This window comes from Peromyscus maniculatus, chromosome 6 (assembly GCF_049852395.1).
Source record: "Peromyscus maniculatus bairdii isolate BWxNUB_F1_BW_parent chromosome 6, HU_Pman_BW_mat_3.1, whole genome shotgun sequence".
Taxonomy (NCBI): domain Eukaryota; kingdom Metazoa; phylum Chordata; class Mammalia; order Rodentia; family Cricetidae; genus Peromyscus; species Peromyscus maniculatus.
Window position 1 is genome coordinate 13,480,949 of NC_134857.1, and position 21,921 is coordinate 13,502,869.

The 21,921-nt window shown below is 43.0% G+C and overlaps 1 protein-coding gene across 8 annotated transcripts in view; it reads left to right on the forward strand.

Annotated features, from left to right (window-relative positions):
• The first annotated feature begins 327 nt into the window (after positions 1 to 327).
• The window catches only part of Ect2 (epithelial cell transforming 2), a 64,049-nt gene continuing 42,455 nt past the window's right edge, over positions 328 to 21,921 (forward strand). For 4 of the 8 annotated variants that reach the window (XR_013052013.1, XM_042278864.2, XM_076573966.1 and 1 more), the window contains exons 1-8: positions 341 to 529; positions 7,313 to 7,464; positions 8,247 to 8,326; positions 8,418 to 8,510; positions 10,923 to 11,105; positions 12,176 to 12,265; positions 16,331 to 16,438; positions 21,608 to 21,681. Coding sequence is in view for 7 of the 8 variants with exons in the window: in XM_042278864.2 (XP_042134798.1) it covers positions 7,335 to 7,464; positions 8,247 to 8,326; positions 8,418 to 8,510; positions 10,923 to 11,105; positions 12,176 to 12,265; positions 16,331 to 16,438; positions 21,608 to 21,681 (758 nt within the window). In the remaining variant the exon portion in view is untranslated. Of the gene's footprint in view, positions 530 to 5,716; positions 5,779 to 7,312; positions 7,465 to 8,246; positions 8,327 to 8,417; positions 8,511 to 10,922; positions 11,106 to 12,175; positions 12,266 to 16,330; positions 16,439 to 21,607; positions 21,682 to 21,921 lie in introns of all 8 variants that reach the window. The other 4 variants (XM_042278868.2, XM_076573969.1, XM_076573967.1 and 1 more) reach the window with 2 other exon arrangements.

Consider the following 21,921-nt stretch of genomic DNA (forward strand, 5'->3'; position numbering starts at 1 on the left):
GGGCGGGGCAGCCCTGAAGCAGCGAGCCGCAGAGAGTCTAAGATCTCACGCATTTTCAGCTGCTCAGATGCAGGCTGGTCCTTAAAGAAGCAGTGGTGCTTTCCCCTGAAGTTGGAGGAGCCGGTAGAGCGAGGCCCTGCTCCCTGGGAAATGGGCTGTTTACTGAGTAAACAAGCGGTAACCACAGAAACACCTGCTATCGCATCCGGGCACTCCGCTGACGTCCCCACGCTACGGCCGTTTAGCTCATTTGAAAGCCACGCACAGCCAATCCACCGGCCGCGCCTGGAGGCGGGCCTTGGGCTGTGACCAATCAGCACGCCCTTCGGGGCTCCAGCCTATCAGAAGGGGGTTGACAGAGGGCGCCAATCAGCATGGCTCTTAGGGAGGGCGGCTGGATTTTTGAATCGGCCGCGGCCGCCTCCCTCGAGCCATGGCGGCGCCGGCGAGCGGAGTGAGCGTGTGAGGAGAAGAGCCGGGGACCGCGCCGGAGTGGCTGCCTCTCCGTCTCGGCGTGGTGGACTGAGGGGTGAGTGGGGACGAGCGCCCCGAGCCGTGGGCGCTGGCGTCCGGCCGACCGCGGCTCCACGCCTGCCGCCCGCTCCCGCCACCCCTGCCCGTCCTCTCCCGCGTCCGCTGTCCCCCCGGCCCTTCCTCGCGGTCCGATCCCGGTCCCCTCCTGGGGCGCTGCCGCCGGGCGCCGGGGGAAGGGCGCAGCGGGGGCGCGGGCTTTGGCCGCCCGCCCGCCCGCCCCGCCGCCGCAGCCCCAGCTGCCCTGATTGCCCTGCGGTTTCCCTCTGGAATTCCTGCGGAATTCCGATTTTCGATTTTTAAATATAAAGCGCTGGCCGCCCCGCCCCTTCCCGGCCACAGATGTGTGTGGTTAGTGGTTAAGGACGCGCTCTCGGTGCATTTGGACCCCGCTTGGAGTCGCTCGCCTTGTGGGCAGCTTTCCTTAGCCACAAACTGCATGTGGCAGCAGTAGTCGTCTGCTAGGATGGATGGCTGCAAAGGTTAAAGCGAATGGCAAGGAAAAAGATTTGGGATCGTGCCTGTAAAATATTAAGCTCTAAGCAAATGAGAACTAATCACAGTTACTAATAACATATTCACTGTTGTAATTTGATTCTTTACGCTGGATAACGTTTTTATGAAGAAACCTAATTTAAAAGAGCAGCTAAAATGACCCTTTGTTTAAACGGGCCCATGTACTGTGGAGCCAAGGGTGACAATGATCTTCTGACGTGCTTGCCTCCACCTGAGTGTTCGGATTACAGGTGTATTTTCACTGTGCCTGGCTCATGAGTTAATTGGGGATGACTTCATGCGTGCTACTGCCGAGCTGCACCCCGAGACAAAGATGTGTTGTTTTATGGTCACTGATTCTGTTGTGTTTATTTTTAAAAACTCAAAAATGTGATTGGTGCATTTTAGTTTGATCAGATTTTTGGATGCTAGTTATATCATTATTTACCATGTAGCTCTTTTGCTGTAAATTTTGAAGCTGTTTTGGAAACAAATGATATATGCATTTAAGCATTTTCTTTTTTTTTTTTTTTCCTTTTTCTTTTTGGTTTTTCGAGACAGGGTTTCTCTGTGTAGTTTTGGAGCCTGTCCTGGATCTCGCTCTGTAGACCAGGCTGGCCTCGGACTCAGAGATCCATCTGGCTCTGTCTCCCAAGTGCTGGAATTAAAGGTGTGCGCCACCACCGCCCAGCGAATTTAAGAATTTAAGCATTTTAAGTTAAAGAGGGTTATATAAATTAAAGTATCTCTAAAAATGTATAGTGAAAGTGGGATAGTGTTAGTTCACGCCTTTAATTCCAGCACTCGGGAGGTAGAGGCAAGTGGATCTCTGAGTTTGAGGCCAGCCTGGTCAATGGAGCAAGTTTTAGGACAGCCAATGTTACATGAGAAGCCATGTCTTGAAAAACCAAAAAACCTGTCTTTAAAACACGCACACGCACACGCACACATATTACAATGCATACACACACACAAATACGCACACACATACACACATTGTGAAGTCTTGACGTTGATGCATGATTATACGTAATTATGGGCTGTATTTTGACATTTCTTTTTTCCTCTGGGGCTGAAGGGTTGAACCCAGAACATCCATCCTTCATGCTTTACCACTAAGCTACACTTCAAGCCTTAGTATATTCTAGTACGTTTATACAGTGTGTATGATCAGATCAGGGTAATGGTATGTCACATCACTCCTTTCATTGGAAACATTCGAAATTCTTTCTACTAACCTCTTTTTAATGAAGCACAGTTGGAGTTTATTTATTAGGGGAAAGTTTTTTAAAATTTTAAAATTTTTATGAGTATTGGTGTTTTGCCTGCATATATATCTATGTGAGGGTGTTAGATTTTGGAGTTACAGACAGTTGTGAGCTGCCATGTGGGTGCTGGGAATTGAACCTGGGTCCTCTGGAGGAACAGTCAGTTTAGTCTCCAGCCGTCTCTCCAGCCCCAGGGGGAAGCTTTAAGCACTGTGTTCTACTAAACATTTCATTAATTACTGCTTTTGGCTTTTTTGAGATCAGGCTTCATGTGCTCCTCCTGCTTTTACTACCATGAGCAGCCCAAATGGTCTTTTATTTTTATTTTATTTATTTATTATGTATAGTGTTCTGCCTGCATGCCAGAGGGCACCAGATCTCATCATAGATGGTTGTGAGCCACCATGTGGTTGCTAGGAGTTGAACTCAGGACTTCTGGAAGAGCAGCCAGTGCTCTTAACCTCTGAGCCATCACTCCAGCCCCTCAAATGGTCCATATATATATATAATTTTATTTTACAATACCATTCAGTTCTACATATCAGCCATGGGTTCCCCTATTCTCCCCCCTCCCACCCCCTCCCCTTACCCCCAGCCTACCCCCATTCCCACCTCCTCCAGGACAAGTCCTCCCCCGAGGACTGCGATCAACCTGGTAGACTCAGTCCAGGGAGGTCCAGTCCCTTCCTCCCAAACTGAGCCAAGTGTCCCTTCATAAGCTCCAGGTTTCAAACAGCCAACTCATGCAATGAGCACAGGACTTGGTCCCACTGCCTAGTTGCCTCCCAAACTGATCAAGCCAATCAACTGTCTCACCTATTCAGAGGGCCTGATCCAGCTGGGGGCCCCTCAGCCTTTGGTTCATAGTTCATGTGTTTCCATTCATTTGGCTATTTTTTTTTTTTTCAGTAATTGAGTAAAACCGAAATTTATTATAAGCCACAGTCGTCCTAGGGACCTCCACGCTATATATATATATATATAGCCTCCATGGTTCTATGGGTTGTGGTCTGATTGTTCTTTATTTTATATCTAGAATCCACTTATGAGTGAGTACATACCATGACTGTCTTTCTGGGTTTGGGTTACCTCACTCAGGATGATTTTTTCTAGTTCCATCCATTTGCCTGCAAATTTCATGCTTTCATTGTTTTTCTCTGCTGAGTAGTCAAATGGTCTTTTTGATTTATTGAACATTTTGATTTCTTTAACCTAGCTTGTTTTTGTGAACCTTTAATCCCAACTCTCAGGAATGCTGACACAGGAGGATTACCTGGAGTTTCATAGTGAATTCCAGGCCGGCAAGGGTCACATTGCAAGATCCCTCCTCAAAAGAGCGTCAGTCAGCCAAATCAAATCGTGTCCGTCCTGAAAGCTGACCACCTCTCCCTCCTCTCCCTTTCCTTCTCCCCCTCTCCAGCCCTTTTTTGAAACAGGGTCGCCTCCTGAATTTTGGAGTAAAAGGTGTGCACCCCAAGGCTTGGCCCAGCGTCTCACTCTAATCCAGACGGGCCTCAAATTCACAGTCATCCTCCGGCCTTAGCCTCCGGGAGTTCACCACCATGTCTTGCTTTTTTTCTTTTTAAAAAACATTTATTTTTATTTTTTAGGTTGTTCTTTTTTCAGACATGGTCTCATTTTAGCCCTGGCTGTCCTGGAACTCACTATGTAGACCAGGCTGTCCTTGAACTCACAGAGATCCATCTGCCTCTGCTCCCAGTTGCTGGGTTAAGGTGGGCCACTATACCTGGCTCTTTTTTTTTTTTTTAATTGAAAATAGATTTTTTTTCTTTTTGGTATTTTTGAGACACGGTTTCTCTGTGTTTCGCTGGTTGTCTTGGCACTCTTTCTATAGACCAGACTGGCCTCAGATTCAGAGATGACCTGCCTCTGCCTCCCCAGTATTTTTTTTCTTTTTTGGATTTTTTTTAATACAGTACATTCGATCATTTCTTTTCCTAGATCCTCCCCATCTCCCTACCTCTCCACCTACCCAATTCCACAGCTTCTTTCTCTGTCTCTTTAGAAAATGAACAAGAAAAACAGAATAGAAAAATCAGGAAGAAAATCCAAAGAAAAAGGATGAGAAGCACATACACAAACAGAGAGACACACACAGAAAAACCATAAAAGCACAAAACAGTATATAAACGGAAGACCAGTAAGGTAAAAAAATGCCCAGACAGAATTATGAGGCAAAATATTTCCACAAGAATACCACAGTTCACTTTCCGTTGTCCACCTACTGTGGGTATGGAGCCTGCCCTTCGTGACTGTACACTCAGTGAGACTTAGGAGAACACTGTATTCTTCTTTTGAGTGGTTGTCAATTGGAGATAGCTTCTTGCTTAGAGATGGGAGATCATGTCAACTTCCTCCTCTCAGTGCTGGGACCCCATTTGGCTTGGACCTTTGCAGGCCCTGCGCATGCTTCTGTCTCTGAGTTCATGTGTGCATCAGTCCTGTTGATTTAGAAGGCCTTGTTTCCTTGTGTCCTCCATCCCCTCCGACTCTTAGACTCTCTCCTCCTCCTCTTCTGATGGAGACATCATCCTGTTTAGGGCTGAGTGTTCCAAAGTATCTCACTCTCTGCATAATGTCTGGCTGTGGGTTTCTGTATTGTTTCCCATCTACTGCTGCTTCAAGCTTCTCTGATGATGGCTGACCAAGACACTGGTCTATGGGTATATAACAGAATGTTGATAGAAGTCATTATGTTGTGACATTTCTTTAAGTGACTTAGAACCTTGCGTTTTTCACTAGAAATGATTTTTAGAAGATGTAGGAAAAAGATTGTGTGGAATTTGTAATTGATTCTGAATAAAGACAACTGTTGGAGCACTCTATAGAGAACTTTAGAATAGTGATTCCTATGGAAGACAATAAACAGTACTGAATTGTGAATATTGTATAAATATGAATAGTTATTTGTCATTTCAAAATACCTATTCAATTTCTATCACAACCTGAATTTGAGTTGCAATCCAGATCTGCTTCCCTCATACAGAAACTGAGGCTTAATGCAGAGCTGAGCTAGGAAACAGATGTCTGACTTGTGAGTGTATGATTTTTACAACCATGTGTAGGTCTGTTGTGTGTACATTTTGTACTACCTAGACTCACCATCCAGAAGTGAAGATTCAAACCTTACTGATTTTCAAAAGCATACAGTTTAAACTGTTTCTTTACTAAGAATCCAGAGCAGTGTAGACTCTCTGAATCTGAAGTAGGGAAAAGTGGACCAGTCATGAGCTGTGATGTAAAGATGAGACTGTTACATTAAGTTAAGAAATTTGCCCCCCTCCCAAGTTGGGTATAAAGCCCAGGGTCTGCAGCATGATTGGCAAGCACTTTACCACTAGCTACAAACTCCAGCTTTATACTTCAGTTAAACTTTCTAACCTGCTTGCTTAACTTTTCAGTTCTTAGGTCCTAGTGAAAGCACCAAGTGGACGCCATCACAGGCTGCTCAGCCTTCTCTCAGGTGTCAGGCCTCAATTTCAGTTTCTTGAGACTCAGCAAGCAGTTTCTGGGAGGGCCGTGAACAAAAGACAATCACTGATGCCCCTGCTGTCAGGGACAGGGAGATAGGACACACCAAGCCTGGGCCACTGAGCTAGTCCTAGTCCCCACAGTCAGTACGTGCTAGGCCAGCCTGCCTCCACAGCAGCTCAAGGACAAAGTGTGGGACTTGTCCAGGCCTGCCCCAAAATGGGTAACTATAACCCCTTTACTAACCTAGCCGATTAAAAGTTACTAGCATGCCACTTGCATAAACCAGTCCTGAGTCTGGTCCTATGTGGTCTGTCGGCCCTAAGACCCACCCCTTGCTTTGCCCCTATAAACCCTGCCCCATTGCTACTCGGGGTCTCTCCTGCTCTGCTGCTGCACCAGACAGAGAGGTCCCAGCTAACGTGCAACAATAAAAAGACTCTGCTTTTGCACTGGATTTGGTGGTCTCTTGATGGTCTTTGGGGAACTCTGGGTAGAACACTAGAAATCTAAGAACTTTCTTTCATAGTCCAGATTTATATTGGTACTTATTTATATTTATTCGTCTTGTCAAATCTTAGAGATATTTGGAAATTAATATAAACATGTCAACAATATGTAAGCTGCACAATTACCCGTGGAAGGCTCTGAGAAGTCCATGAAGGTTGAGTCAAGAGTGAGGATTGAGTAGAGAACATGCTAAGTAGAGCTGATCACTACTAAATGTGCACAGTTATAAAGTACATTGCAGTTTAGCCTCAAAACTGCTCAGAAATCATTGTGACTCATGGAGCTTGGCACTGGATTTGAGACGGGCAGGCATTTGGGCAGGGGGAACGAGGCAGAGGATAAAGATGGGTATTGTAGGTAGCTGTTGTGTGGACGTTTTGGAAGAGAAACGGGTTGAAGACAGATGAGGAAGAGAGAAGTGGGAACGCACTTGTGACCACCTTTTGTGTGCTTATGTCAGGGGGTTTTCTGTGTTCCTCTGATGCTCTTTGATAGTTCTTTGTTGCTGTATTTCTATAAACCAGTTCGGAGTAGCTTTATTTTACAGAAGAGGAGACCTAGACCCAAGGAGGTTTTGAAACAGGGTCTCTTGTACTCCAAATTGGCTTTGAATTCATGTTGCCAGAGATGACCTCCTATTCCTGATCTTTCTTCCTCCACCTCCCTGGTGCTGATTCCAGGCATGACGACCCCCTACCACATGGGCCCAGCTGATACATTTTACATGATCCAAGTACAGCTTCTAATGCAGTGGTTCTCAATCTGTGGGTCAAGATCCCTTTGGTAGTCACATCAGATATCCCGAGTATCAGATATTTACATTATGATTCATAACAGCAAAATTACAGTTATGAAGTAGCAATGAAATAATTTTTTGGGGTAAGTCACTACAGCATGAACTGTATTAAGGGGTGGCAGCATTAGGAAGGGTGAGAAACACTCACTGGTCTAATGTTTGTTGTTGCTCAGTGGCCAGGTTTGTTTCATGTATTCAAATTTCAAATTTTGTTTTTCAGCCTCCAAAAAGTAGTACAGACAATGGCTGACAACAGCGTATTAACATCTCCTACTGAGATAACAAGCTTGGCAGATTCTTCCATCTTTGATTCTAAAGTTACTGAAACTTCCAAGGAAAACTTGTGCCTGGCATCTACTTCAAATGTTGACGGTAAGCCTGTTGTCTGCTTTTAAAAACACAGAATTGTTACTTTGATCCTAAAGTACCAGCTGCTGATTTTTTGGTAACTGATGTAACAGTTGTTAAGTTAGAGCATGTCTATTGAGTAACTAGTCTACGTCTACATTCTCTGTCCATCATTTGAGTTAAGGCTTCCCCAGTTTGAAAAAGGAGTGTTCTAGTGTTGATATTGCTTCTTAGTATTGCTAAGCTAGAATTTGTTGATGTTTAAGTGAGGAACCACTTTTTTTTTTTTTTTTTTTTTTTTTTCAGAGCTGAGGACCGAACCCAGGGCCTTGTGCTTGCTAAATCCCCAACCCCAAAACCATTTTTTTTTTTTTTTCCGAGACAGGGTCTCTCTGTGTAGCTTTGTGCCTTCCCTGGAACTCTGTAGTCCAGGCTGGCCTTGAACTCACAGAGATCCACGTGCGCCACCATCGGCGAGGAACCACTTTTAATTCACTGCTTTGTAGATGGTCTTTCCTAAAGTTTCCTGTGCTCTAAGAAGGAGGATATGCATGATAATGCTTCTTTGGGGGAATTATTTTTTGGTTGTTGTTTGTATGTCTTTTACTACAATGTATCTTTTTTTTTTAAAGTGATACATAGTCAAGTATTTTTGTAGGAAACTCAGAATTAGATTATTTTAACATTCGGGAATTTTCTACTCTCCTCAGAGATAGAAGACTTTCTAGCTAGGAGGAAAGCCTAGGAAGTACTGATTGTGCTGTTGATACCCTATAACCACATTAAAACATTTTACATTTCAATAGAAGAGATGCCTCAGGTTGAAACAAGATTGATACTGGTCCAGGAAGCTGGGGAACAAGAAGAGCTTCTAAAGGCCGTAAAGGTAAGGAGTTTGGGTTTGTAGTTCATTTCCAGATGAGATTCTTCACCCACCTATCTTTTCTTAATCTTATACTTAAGTCTCTTTTCCACAGACTGTTAAGATAATGGAAGTCCCTGTTATAAAGATAAAAGAAAGTTGTCCTGGAAAATCGGATGAAAAATTAATAAAAAGTGTTATTAATATGGTAGGTCAAGCATCTCATTGCATGTGGCATGCCTCACTTCCTTCGATTGAATTGCTTCACTCTGGTGATTGGATCAGGCATGAGATGTATGTGCACTCTGAATTAGAAATGTAGAAAGTAGCTTATACTTATTTTAGAATTGGGTTGTTTTTGAAATCCAAAACTAGCATTTATTATAAATACAAATTTTAGAGACTTCTCATTTAATTTAAATCAAGGACGTAATGTGTACAAAGATCTGATAATTTTCTTTACATGTTTTAGTACTTTTTCCCATTAATTTTATTTAGTTTGAATTCTTATTGTTTTTCCAAATTATTAATACCAATAATCAATTATTGTGTCTCAGAATTTGTAATATATCTAATTTTCTAGTCCATCTCCAAAATAATCATTATTGTATTTTGACGGATTGAACCCAGGGTCTCCTGCATGCTAGGCAAGCATTTTACTGCTGAGCCAATGGCCTGGCCTTCAGTTACATTAGTTTCCTAGGGACGCAGGAACAATTTAACACAGACTAGAGAGCTTATGCAACAGCACTTTATTTTCTCAGTTTTGAGAGCCAGTTGGAATTGGTGCCAGCAGGTTTAGAGTCCCGAAACCTCTCTTGGCCTGCACGGGGTTTCCTTGTTGTATCCCTCCTGGTCTTGTTTCTTTGTAGTACATCTCTGCTGTTAACATCCTTTTACCCACATATAATCACCTTGTGAGATAAAGCTTCACTCTTCATTTTGGGTTTGGGGTTCAGTATAAGAACGTCAAGGATAGCTGGGTGGTGGTGGTGCACGCCTTTAATCCCAGCACTTGGGATGCAGAGGCAGGCGGATCTCTGTGAGTTCAAGGCTAGCCTGGTCTACAGAGAAAGTTCCAGGACAGCCAGGAATAGCAAAACAAAACAAAAAACTTCAAGGATAGCTGGTTTGTCTCATCACTCCAGTCTTTCAAATTAAAGCCCAAATAATTTATTTATCAATTCAGAGTTATTTATTTATTTTGGGGTAGTGTTTTTCTGTGTATCCCTGGCTGTCCTGAACTCATTCTGTAGACCAGACTGGCATCTGCCTCCCGAGTGCTGGGATTAATGGCGTGCACCACCATTCAGCTCCATTCAGAATTCTTTTTTCTGTTCTTTTTACACAGGAATTGTGTAGGCTCTTCAGTATGTTGATTCTTGTTTTTTTTTTTTAAATTGTTGTAAGATACTTGCCTTTGTGTATTGTACATTTGTCCCATGCAGCTAGTTTTGCTCATGACCTCTCTTTACAACATAGGTATTGAAAGGAATGTTGGGACTGGAGAGATGGCTCAGAGGTTAAGAGCACTGAATGCTCTTCCAGAGGTCCTGAGTTCAATTCCCAGCACCCATATGGTGGCTCACAACCATCTGCAATGAGATCTGGCACCCTCTTCTGTATACATAATAAATAAATAAATCTTAAAAAAAAAAAAAAGAAAAAAAAGAAATGAGAATGTTAATCAGAAACCTTTTTGTTAAACTGTGGTATTTTATAGCTTATGATATTTTTTCTTATTTTTTTGAAGATAGCAGTGAATGTATGTTATCATTTTTCCTGATCAGAATAAAAAGTGGTGAACAGATGACTGATGAAGTGTATCAAAACATGTGTACTTAATTTTTTTTTTAAGTGGGACCTGGTGGCTTACGCTTGTAATCTCATCATTCAGCAGTCTAAGGCCAGGAAGGTTTCTGAGAGTTCAAGGCCAGCCTGGGTTATATAGAGGAGTTCATGCTAGCCTGGCTAATGTTGTAAAACCTTGCCTCAGAAAAGCAATAAGAAGGCAGTGGCAATAGCTCATTACTAGAGTGCTTGCCTAGCACGCTCAGAGTTCTAGGTTCAATTCCTGTTACCACCAAAACTAAAACTAGAGAAAGGGAAACTTGTGGTGTTCTAGTACTTGGAACTTACTGTGCTTGCTAGGTGGTTATAGGCCACTGAGTCATGGAGCCCAAGTTCATGTCTTCACAGTATCCATCTGTAAGGTCTTACTGTGGATGGGGTAGATGACATAGAGGTAGAGAAACACAGTTTTTCACTATTGTATGGGGCATTGGTAATTGTATGCTTTAACAGTTAAGTTTTCTACAAATCTTAAAGATGTCAGAAAAGTACCGGAGTCCCGCTGGGCAGTGGTGATGGCGGTGGCGGCGCACGCCTTTAATCCCAGTACTCGGGAGGCAGAGCCAGGCGAATCTCTGTGAGTTCCAGGCCAGCCTGGTCTACAAAGCGAGATCCAGGACAGGCACCAAAACTACACAGAGAAACCCTGTTTCAAAAAACAAAAACAAACAAACAAAAGTACAGGAGTCATTTTTTAGGGAGTCATGTATTTTATATGGTCTATGAATGAGTTTTATTTGTAATAACCATATTAAAAAAAAAAACCTAGGAAATTAAAGTACCCTGTGGAAAGCTGGACTCAGTGGAAGAATGTGGAGATTTGGATTCTCCAGAATTTGAGAATGTATTTGTAGTCACTGACTTCCAGAGCTCTGTCTTCAATGACTTACGCAAGACCGACTGTAGAATTGTTGGGCCACCGGTTATACTCAGCTGTGCGCAAAAGGGAGAGGTAAGAAGCATGCAGCTATCATGACTTCAAGATCAGTTTTGCTGATGAAGTTTTTGAAAATTTTAATTAGAAAATCCTGTTAATTGTTGAATGTATGTAACACTTAGAATAATTCATAGTTGCTGGATGGTGTTGCTCATGCCTGTAATTCTAGCACTTGGAGGTGGAAATTGGATTTGGAGTCTAGTGCATTCTAGGCTACATGAGGTGCTTTCTCCTCAACAAAATGGTAATTAATAGGGGCTATTCTTATGTATTCCTTTTTAATTTTTTAGTAGTCAAACCCCAGGTCATTGAAAGTCAGACAATGAGAACTGTGGGTATGTAAAAGCATGTACATATGGCCTTACTTATTACACCTGTAATGCCTTAGGAGAGATTTGCAGAGGCTTGGCTTCCAAACGTGTGTATACATAAACCTTTCTTTTTTTCCACATAAAACTGGTGCCATATCTGTTATCATAAAATTTTAACTAGGAAAATTATTTTAGCCTCCCCCCCAGGTTTTTAACTCTGTGTGTGTGTGTGTGTGTGTGTGTGTGTGTGTGTGTGTGTGTATAAGAGGACTACTTGGGGGGTTCAGTTCTTTCCTTTCATTATGGTGATTTCAGGGTTCAAACCCAGGTCATCAGGCTTGCCAACAAGTCCTTTTTTTCTTGAAGATAGGGTTTCTCTGTGTAGTCCTGGCTCTCACTTTGTAGACTAGGCTGACCTTGAACTCAGAGATCCCACCTTCCTCTGCCTCCCAAGTGCTGTGATTAAAGGAGTGGGCCATTATGCCCATCTACATTTTTAAAACTTTATTTTGAGATAAGGGCTTCTTGTATTCCTGGATGGCCTTGAACTTACAATCCTCCTGTCTCAGCCTTCTGAATGCTGGGATTGATTACAGGAGTGTCCAATTGACCATACCTGGTGGGGAGATATTGTGGGGTTTATAGAGTTAGACTTTTGTTACCCGAAAGTTCAAGTAAAACTTGGCAAGAGGAGAAATCGTTAAGCTTGAGGCCATGTTTTCTAAACCCTAGCTAGAGAAGCAGCTCATTGGTTTACACTTGTGCCCTCCACAGCCCCTGCCCTTCTCCTGTCGGCCGCTGTACTGTACGAGCATGCTGAACCTGGTGCTGTGCTTTACTGGATTCAGGAAGAAGGAGGAGCTCGTAAGTATGATAAGGCAGCTTCGGAGACATTGTCCTAGAAATGCAGATTTAAATGCCTTTCTTTCTTTTTGGTATCATGAGTTAATTTAAAAAGTCTTGAAGGAAAAACGCTATGACCATCAGATCCTAAATTTTAAAGAAATTTTTTTTTTTCCCCCAGAGCTGAGGACCGAACCCAGGGCCTTGCCCTTGCTAGGCAAGCGCTCTACCACTAAACTAAATCCCCAACTCCTAAAGAAAAATTCTTAAGAGCTTTTTTTTTTTTAATATTATTTTTCATCTTTTTGTAAGAGCTTTGTTTAAAAAAAATCTAAGTGATAGCTGGCATGTAAATTAATAGAAAATTTTACTTTCCTGCTAATTATCAGTTACATTGGTTAATTGAAGTTTTTGTCACACAAAATTAATATTGTTATACAAGCCAAGCTTTAAAGTATTCTTACCACCACAGAGAAATTACAGAAAGATTTTTTGGTTCACAATATTTCCTAAGTTGGAACTAGTAAATATTGCTATAATTTTGTGGGACAGGTATTGATGTTATATAACCTGATGTTAAAAGTCAGTAGTATATTTGAGGCTGGAGAGATGGCTCAGTGGTTAAAAGCCCGTTCTCAGAGAACAAGAGTTTGGTCCCTATCACCCATGTCAGGTAGCTCAGAACACCAGCCTGCCCGGAGTACTAGCTCTGGGGGATCTGACACCTGCTTCTGGCTCTGTGGATACCTATGTGTGTGTGTGCGTACTCACAGACACATAAGTAAAGGTGAACTTTAAAAAAGAAATCAGTATGTTTGTTTGTGGGTGTGTGGTCTTGGCTTTGATATCCAGTGTTGTAAAAAGTAAATAAGGTGAATAAATGAAAATAATATATCTGTGTTTAGGCAGGATTAGAGCCTGTTGTCTGTTAACATTCTGTGTGTATTGTTTGCCTTTTGTATGGTTTTCCTGTAGCAGCAGCAAGCTACTCTTTTTTTTTTTTTTAAGGGGTGAAAGCCTTAGAGATCAGGGAAATAGTGATAGCCACCAACCTTACCTCTCCAGCTCTGCAGCTGCCAAAAGGGGCTACTTCCTGTCTAACCTAAGCCTTTATTGCCTTACTGTTCTGCTTTCTCATTGGCTCTTAGCCCAGCTACCTCACTTCCTTGTCACTGCCTGTCTGTACAGACCTCCAGGTCTCTATGGTTGGTACTGGGATTAAAGGCCTGTGTCACCACGCTTGGCTCTTCCCTAGTGTGTCCTTGCCTGCCAAGTGATCAGATTAAGGGCATGTGCTACCACTGCCTGACTTTTTTGTTGGTGGCTTGCTATTACCTCTGATCTCTAGGCAAACCTTATTTATTTACACATAAAATATCACCACATTTCAGCACAAATAAAATGTCACTACACTATATCTTTTTTTTTTCAGAGTAGATTCAATAATGACAGTTTTATTCTATCATTTCTTTTTTTTTTTTGGTTTTTTCGAGACAGGGTTTCTCTGTATAGCTTTGCGCCTTTCCTGGAACTCACTTGGTAGCCCAGGCTGGCCTCGAACTCACAGAGATCCGCCTGCCTCTGCCTCCCGAGTGCTGGGATTAAAGGCGTGCGCCACCACCGCCCGGCTATTATTCTATCATTTCTATATAATACATTTCTATACCATATCCTCCTTTCTTCTTTTAGAAAGAGATTGACTATGACCAATAACAATTTTTAACCAACCACTAAACAAAGACAAATTAAATTTTATTTGACCAAATAAATTAATGACCATTAAATGATCAAAAACCACCTACCCCACCTCTTGGGAATGTGGGCATCCTGTTCTTACAATCCTCCTGTTTTTTTCATTTACATACCAATCCCCCAGTTCCTCCTCTTTTCCCTTCTCCTGCCCCCCCCCCAACCTCCCCCAGTCCCACCCCCCATCCACTCAGAGAGGGTAAGGCCTCTCTTGGGGAGTCAACGAAATCTGGCATACTAAGTTATGGCAGGACCAAGTCCCCCTCCCTGTGCCAGGCTGAGCAAGGTATCCCACCATAGGGAATGTGTTCCAAAAAGCCATTTCATGCGCCCAGGATAAGTCCTGGTCCCGCTGCCAGGGGCTCCCCAAACAGATGTAGCTACATAACTGTCACCCACATTCGGAGGGCCTAGTTTGGTCCCATGTATGTTCCCCAGCTGACAGCCCAGAGTCCATGAGCTCCCACCAGCTTGGGTCAGCTGTCTCTGGTTTTCCCCATCATGATCTTGACCTCACTTGCTCCTGTGATCCCTCCTCCCTCTCTTCAACTGAAGTCCAGGAGCTCAGCCCAGTGCTTGGTTGTGGATCTCAGCATCTGCTTCCATCAGTTACTGGATGTAGGTTCTATGATGACAGTTAGGGTAGTCATTACTCTGATTATAGAGGAAGGTAAGTTCAGGCACCCTCTCCATTATTGCTAGGAGTCTTAGTTGGTGTCATCCTTGTGGATTCCTGGGGATTTCCTTAGGACCAGGTTTCTCCCTAATCCTCTAATGGTTCCCTCTACCAAAATATCTTTTTCATTGCTCTCCCTCTCTGTCCCTCGCTCCACTGGGCCATCTCAGCCCCTCTTGTTCCCCTCCCCCACCCCTCCTCCCCCTCCCCCCAGTTTACCCAGGAGATCTTAACTATTTTCCCTTTCTGGGACCCTCCATGGGTCCTTTTTCCCTAGCTTTTCTGGGGTTGTGAATTATAGCCTAGTTATCCTTGCTTTGCCTCTAATATCCTTTAAAGAGTGAGTACATACCATGTTTGTATTTATGGTTCTGGGTTACCCAACTCAGGATGATTCTTTTTAGTTTCATACATTTACCTACAAATTTCATGTTTTCATTTTTTTTTTTTAACCACTGACTAATACTCCATTGTGTACATGTACCACATTTTCTTTATCCATTCTTCAGTTGAGGGGCATCTAGTTTGTTTCCAGGTTCTGGCTGTTATGACCAGTTGCTATGAACATAGCTGAGCATGTGTCCTTATGGTATGATTGAGCATTCCTTGGGTATATGCCCAAGGGTGGTATAGTTGGGTCTTGAGGTAGATTGATTCTCAATTTTCTGAGAAACCACCATACTGATTTCCAAAGTGTCTGTACAAGTTTGCATTCTCACCAGCAGTGGAGGAGAGTTCCCCTTGCTCCACATCCTCTCCAACACAAGCTGTCTTCAGTGTTTTTGATCTTAGACATTCTAACAGGTATAAGATGGCATCTCAGAGTCCTTTTGATTTGTATTTCCCTGATGACTAAGGATGTTGAGCAATTCCTTAAATGTCTTTCAGCCATTTGAGATTCTTCTGTTGAGAATTCTCTGTTTAGATCTGTATCCCATTTTTAAGGGGGTGGTTTGGTATTTTGATGTCTAGTTTCTTGAGTTCTTTATATATTTTGCATCAGCCCTCTGTCAGATGTGGGGTTGGTGAAGATCTTTTCCCATTCTGTAGGCTGTCATTTGGTCTTATTAACTGTGTCTTTTGCTTTACAGAAGCTTCTCAGTTTGAGGAGGTCCCATTTATTAATTGTTGATCTCAGTGTCTGTGTTACTATTGTTATATTTAGAAAGTGATCTCCTGTGCCAATGCGTTCAAGCTACTTCCCAATTTCTCTTCTGTCAGGTTCAGTGTAGCTGGATTTATGTTGAGGTCCTTGATCCATTTGGACTTAAGTTTTGTACATGGTGACAGATAATGGATCTATTTGTAGCCTTCTACATGTCTACATCCAGTTATGCCAGCACCATTTGTTGAAGATACTTTCTTTTTTCCTTTGCATAATTTTAGCTTGTCAAAAATCAGGTGTTCATAGATGTTTGGATTAATGTCAGGGTCTTTGATTGGATTCCATTGATGTATGTGTCAGTTTTTATGCCAATACCAAGCTGTTTTTATTACTACAGTAGAGCTTTACAAGCTACTCATTAAAAAAATTTTTTTACATAAAATTTAACATTTCTAAAAATTTGTATAAGTTTTATAAAGTAGTTATGCTAAATGAGTTATTAATACAGATTTTTGTTCAAATTAGTTAATCAGTTTTGTTCAATTTTTCTTTTGAGGTCAAATTGGTGACATTGGTTCATCATATGGGTGGAGTTATTCGAAAAGAATGTAATTCCAAAGTAACACATCTGGTGGCAAATTGCACACAAGGAGAAAAATTCAGGGTATGTAAACTTAATATTCATTTTTTTCAGTACAGTATTGCTCTGTATTGGTTTTTTGTTTATATGTTTGTTTTGAAATGGTCTCATACTATACTCCAGGATAATCTAGAAATCATTTTGTAGGCCATGCTAGGCTTGACATCATGAGTGTCCTGTTTCCCCTGTCCAACTCCTTTGATTATAGACTGATCTACCATGCCTGGTTTGATGGGGTTTAATAATATCACTCTTGTTGATTCACCATGTATTGAGGGTCAGGTTGAAATTTTGCCGTTGGCATGTTTAGTAAAGGGTTTGTGATGTAGCTCATTATGGAGTGCTTGCCTAGCGTGCACGAAGGACTCGTCCAGTCCCTAGCACTGCATACCTGTCCAAATAGTGCGTGATTAATCCCAGCTGTTGTGGTGGAGACAGGAGGCCCAGCACTTACAGGCTGTCTTTGACTTCACAGGTGGTTTGAGGTCAGCCTGTGCTAATGTGAATCCCTATTTCAAAAAACAGAGAGGGAGGCAAACAGAACCTTTAGCACAGATTTAATCTGTACAGAACTGTGGCCCATCAGGTTTTCAGAAGGAGTGAAGCCAAGTTAGACGTGGAAGAGAAACGAGTGGGGTGGGGAGGGTGGGAGAGGGGCTTGCTAGCAGATGTTGTCTGACCGCAGTGACAAAGGACAGATGTTTCAGTGTTGGCTTGATACAAGTACAGCCTCTTACAAAATGATCTTGTGCCTTTGCATGTGTTAATTATCTGTATATTTAAATAAAAAAGAATTATCTATTTAAAAAAAACAACAACAGGAAAAAGTATGTTTCTCCTCAGACCGGATCATTTCTATTCTCTCTTTTTTCTTTTTGTTTATTATGGGGGTGGGGATAAGTAAAGGGTTTGTTTCAGCTTACATTTTCACATCAGTCTATCACCAAAGAAGTCAGGGAGGCAGGAACTGATGCATGAAGGAATGCTGCTCCCTGGCTTCTCAGCATGGCTTGCTTTTACACCCCAGGCCCATCTGCCCAGAGGTGCTATCACCCACCGTGAGCTGGGTCCTCCTGTATCAATCACTAGTTAAGAAAATGCCTTACAGGCTTGCCTACACCCTGATTTTGTTGTTTTAATTTTATTTATTCTATGTGCTTTTACATCATATATCTTGATCTCATTCATTTCCCCGTCCCTTTGTGTCTGCCTTCGCCCCTGCACACTCCCCAAATAATACAAAATTTAAGAGAAAAAAAATAAGAAGGGAAAAACTTAAAAATCTTGTCCTGGAAGTTGCAGTGTGACACCATGAGTCACACCTTGAACCCTTTTGTCTGTATATCTTTACTTGCAAGTGCTCATTGCAAAGTCTTTGGTCTGCTTTAAGGTCTCTGGTTTCTTCTTTCTTTCTTTCTTTCTTTCTTTCTTTCTTTCTTTCTTTCTTTCTTTCTTTCTCTCTCTCTCTCTCTCTCTCTCTCTCTCTCTCTCTCTCTCTCTCTCTCTCTCTCTTTCTTTCTTTCTTTTATGTGCATTGGTGTTTTGCCTGCAGATCGGATCTTTGAGTTACAGTGGTAAGCTGCCATGTGGGTGCTGGGATATGAACCCAGGTCCTTTGGGAGAGCAGTCAGTGCCCGTCTCTGGTTTCTACTACCCTACGGGTGCTGGGCACTTGCTTGGGTTCTTCGTGGATATCCTGTTGTTGCCCTGTGTTGTGGAGATCCTGCAGCTTTGGGTCTGCAGGTCAGGTCCCTTCACGTGCTCCGGCAGATCATAGATGGGGTAGATAATATCTATGGTGGGCGAAGTCGTAACCTTGGGTCGGGCTTGGGCAGCTGTAGGGTTGGTCCACCAGATGTGAAATGGGGACAACTGTCCCGTGCTTACAACTTTGGGCCTGGCTCACTCCCATCTGCACTAACAGGATTGGCTCTCCCACTCTTAGGGTTGTAGGGCCAGCTCTCCCCACTGCCCCAGATGTTGAAGGGGGTAAGTTGAGGGGAGGGCAACTCCCTTCTGTCCATGCCGCCACAAGACAGATGGGTAATGGGGGCAGCTCTCCCAGGCTCACAGTTTTGGGACTGGCTCACCTGTGTTGACAGCGTTGGCTCTCTTGTGCTGCCCTGGTGAGGTGCAGGCTTTGCTCTCCGGAGTGCTGCAACTGGTGGGGTCAGGGACTGTTCTGCTCTTATGACTAGAGGGGCAGCTCTTCTCTGCCCATGCCACCACAAGACGGATGGATGGTTCATGGGACAGCTCTCTCAAGTTCACAGTTGTGAGGCTGGCTCACCCATACCTGTGCTCAGAGGTTGACTCTCTTGTGCTGTTTTTGTTTGTTTGATTGAGACAGGATCTCTACGTAACTGTGGCTGTCGTGGAATTCAGTGTATAGGCCAGGCTGGTCTGAAACTCTCAGAGATCCCCCTGCTTCTGCCTCCCAGGTGCTGGGTTTAAAGATGTGGGCCACTGTGCCTATCCCAGTCTAGCCTCCCAAGTGCTGGGATTGCTGGACCATCTGTCCTGCCAGCTGAAAATAACTTAGTAGGACTGAAGTCTCTTTTAAGTTGTAGTTGAATTGTACATTTTATTTATTTTGTTTGTCTGTGTTTGCATGTGGATGTGTGCTTGTACCATGGCCCATGTGTGAAGGTCAGAAGACAACTTGCAGGCATAGATTTTCTCCACTCATTGGTCCTGGGGATTGCATGGCAAGTGCTCTTAACCACTGATTCATGTCACTGATCCCAACTGAATTGTCTTAACTGGAGTTTATCATTCCATCCCACATTCTCAGTGTATTTATATAGGAAATGGTAATTGGCTTGAATTTCCCCTAAATTTATTTATTTTTTTTTTTTTGTGTGTGTGTGTGTGTGTGTGTGTGTGTGTGATGTTGAACATATGGAGACCAGAAGAAAACTACCAGAACAGTGGTTTTCAACCTTCTTAATGCTGATGTGTAGGAATGTTTTATATTTTGTCAGCTTGCATGTTTGTATACCATGTGTGTGTCTGCCTCTAGTGGTTCTTAACCTTCCTAATGCTGCAACACTAATGTTGTGGTGACTCCCAACTATAAAATTATCTTGCTGTTACTTCATAACTGTAATTTTGCTATTGTTGTGAATCCTAATGTAAATATCTGATACACAGGATATCTTCTGATATGTGACCCATGTGGGGGTCTCGACTATGGGATGAGAAGAGCTGTTCTAGAGCATAATAAGGAGAGTTAGCAATGGGTAGATAGATACCTGCTAGGGTGGAAATGCTAGGGTGTGTGTGAAAATTAAATCCATTACTGTGTACTAAGGGAGACTTACTGTTTTCCGTTGTGGTAACATATTCCTAAAATCTACTCAGACTTGAGTCATTTTAAGTGCACAGTTCGGTGTCATAGCTACATCTCCTTTACTGTGCAGTTCTTGTTATAATCCGTCTGTTAACCCTTTGTTTGCACTCCCTAGGGCTTCTCTTTCTCTTGCCCCAGATAAACACTTACTTTCTGTCTTTGTGAAAGACAGAAACTCTACCTAACTTATTAGGAGAAATCTCATTTGTCTTTCAGTTTACATTGTCAAACAGTCCAGTAGCATCACAGTTTTGATTTAAACAGTATCAAAATCTTTATAGAGGTCCAAAAAATTTGGGCTGGTAAAGGACATTCATTTTAAGTCAATTGTACGGTTGGTACACATGGAAAGCTGTTCAATTGTCCACTCAATACTCTCTAAGTAATAAGTAGCACTATTCATAAAACTCAGGTAATGTATGTTACCTTTGTTTTAAGATTGTAATAGCCTGTACAAAGAAAGAAATAGGAAATACATGTTGCTTTAATTTTTTTTGTAATACTGCACCATTCTACATTAAGTTAGACAATAGGATTATTCTGATAACTACAGGACATGATGTCCTCATATTTGTCTTCATGGTATCAAGGCCAGCTACACTGCCATGGCACCCCCTTCGCCCCCCAACACACACACTTGAGAACCCCTGTTCTAAAGTTTGGTTCTCCTTCTACCATGTGGGTCCTGGGGCTTGAGCTCCGGTCGTCAGGCGTGACAGCAGGCACTGAGCCCTCTGCTAGATTCCAGTAACTTAAACTCCAGGAGCTCAGCGACTCAGCCACATGTTTTCTTCTGTGGTCCTGTGCTGGCCAGGACCTCCAAGGTGTGAAACAGGAAAAGAAGAAGTCAGAGTTAAGTAAGGATCAATTTAAGAGCTGTATCCATAGAAAATAGAATCAAGAATTGGTTTTTTTCCTCTCCTAGACAGCACAATAGAGCTGACCCTATTGACAGGGGTGTGAGTGAGCTGGAGCTTGGGAGAGCTGGCCCTGCCCCTCATCTGCCCTATGGTGGTGTAAGCCTGGGGGAGATGTCCCTCACCCCATGGATGGGAGAGCTGGCCCTGCCCCTCACCAGCTGCAGCACTCGGGAGAGTGACCCTGCCCGACCCTGAGGACCTGAAAGCAGGAGAAGTGGCCCTGCTCTTGCTCAGTGCTGCAGGGGTGAACTAGCTGGGGCAGTGCTGGAGAGCTCCCCCTGGTGGTGAGCATGGGGGAGAGCTGGGGGCTGACCAATCCCAATCCTGCAACTACCCAGGCCCAGAACCAGGGCTGTGAGTTGTCCCACCCAGCATCCACCCCACTTATGATCTGCTGGAGCACATGAAGGGACTGATCCTGCAGACCCAAAGCAGCAGGATCTCCACAACACAGGGCAACAGCAGGATATCCAAGAGGAGTCCCAGTGAGGGCCCAGTGCCCATAAGTGGTAGAAACCAGAGGCCTGGAACCAGACCAATGACTCTCTGTAGTGAACACTTGAAAGTAGAGATTACGGACAAAGGGGTTCAAGGTGTGACTCACAGTGTCACACTGCAGCCTCCATGTTGAGCTTTTTTCCTCTTAAATTTTATTTTGGGGGAGGGGAGCTTTCCACAGGCAGAGAGACAGAGAAATGAATGGGATTGAGATGCATGATGTAAAAGACACAAAGAATAAATAAAAAGAAAGTTAAAAAAAAAGAATTGGGTACCATGGAACTTATTTTAAAGTTACATTTACTTTAATAAAGTAGAATGTAAAATTCTGCTAAGAGTTTTGTACATAATTCTTTAGAAGCACTTCCTTGAATGTAGTTATTTACAGTGAAAACTCACTGTGATTGATGTTAATATTCTTAGGTTGCTGTGAGCCTGGGTACTCCAATTATGAAGCCAGAATGGATTTATAAAGCATGGGAAAGACGGAATGAGCAGTAAGTGCTTCGGAATCTAGTAGTTCATTGTGTGAATTCAACATGCTATTTATTTATTTAAAAAAATTGGTGTGTGTGTGTGTGTGTGTGTGTGTGTGTGTGTGTGTGTGTGTACTTGAATGCACGTTGTTGTACCATGTGTGTGCAGTGCCTGAGGAAGCAAGAAGATGGCATCAGATCCTCTGAAACTGGAGTTACCATGTGGGTCCTGGGACTCAAACCTGGGTCTTGTCTTGTGAA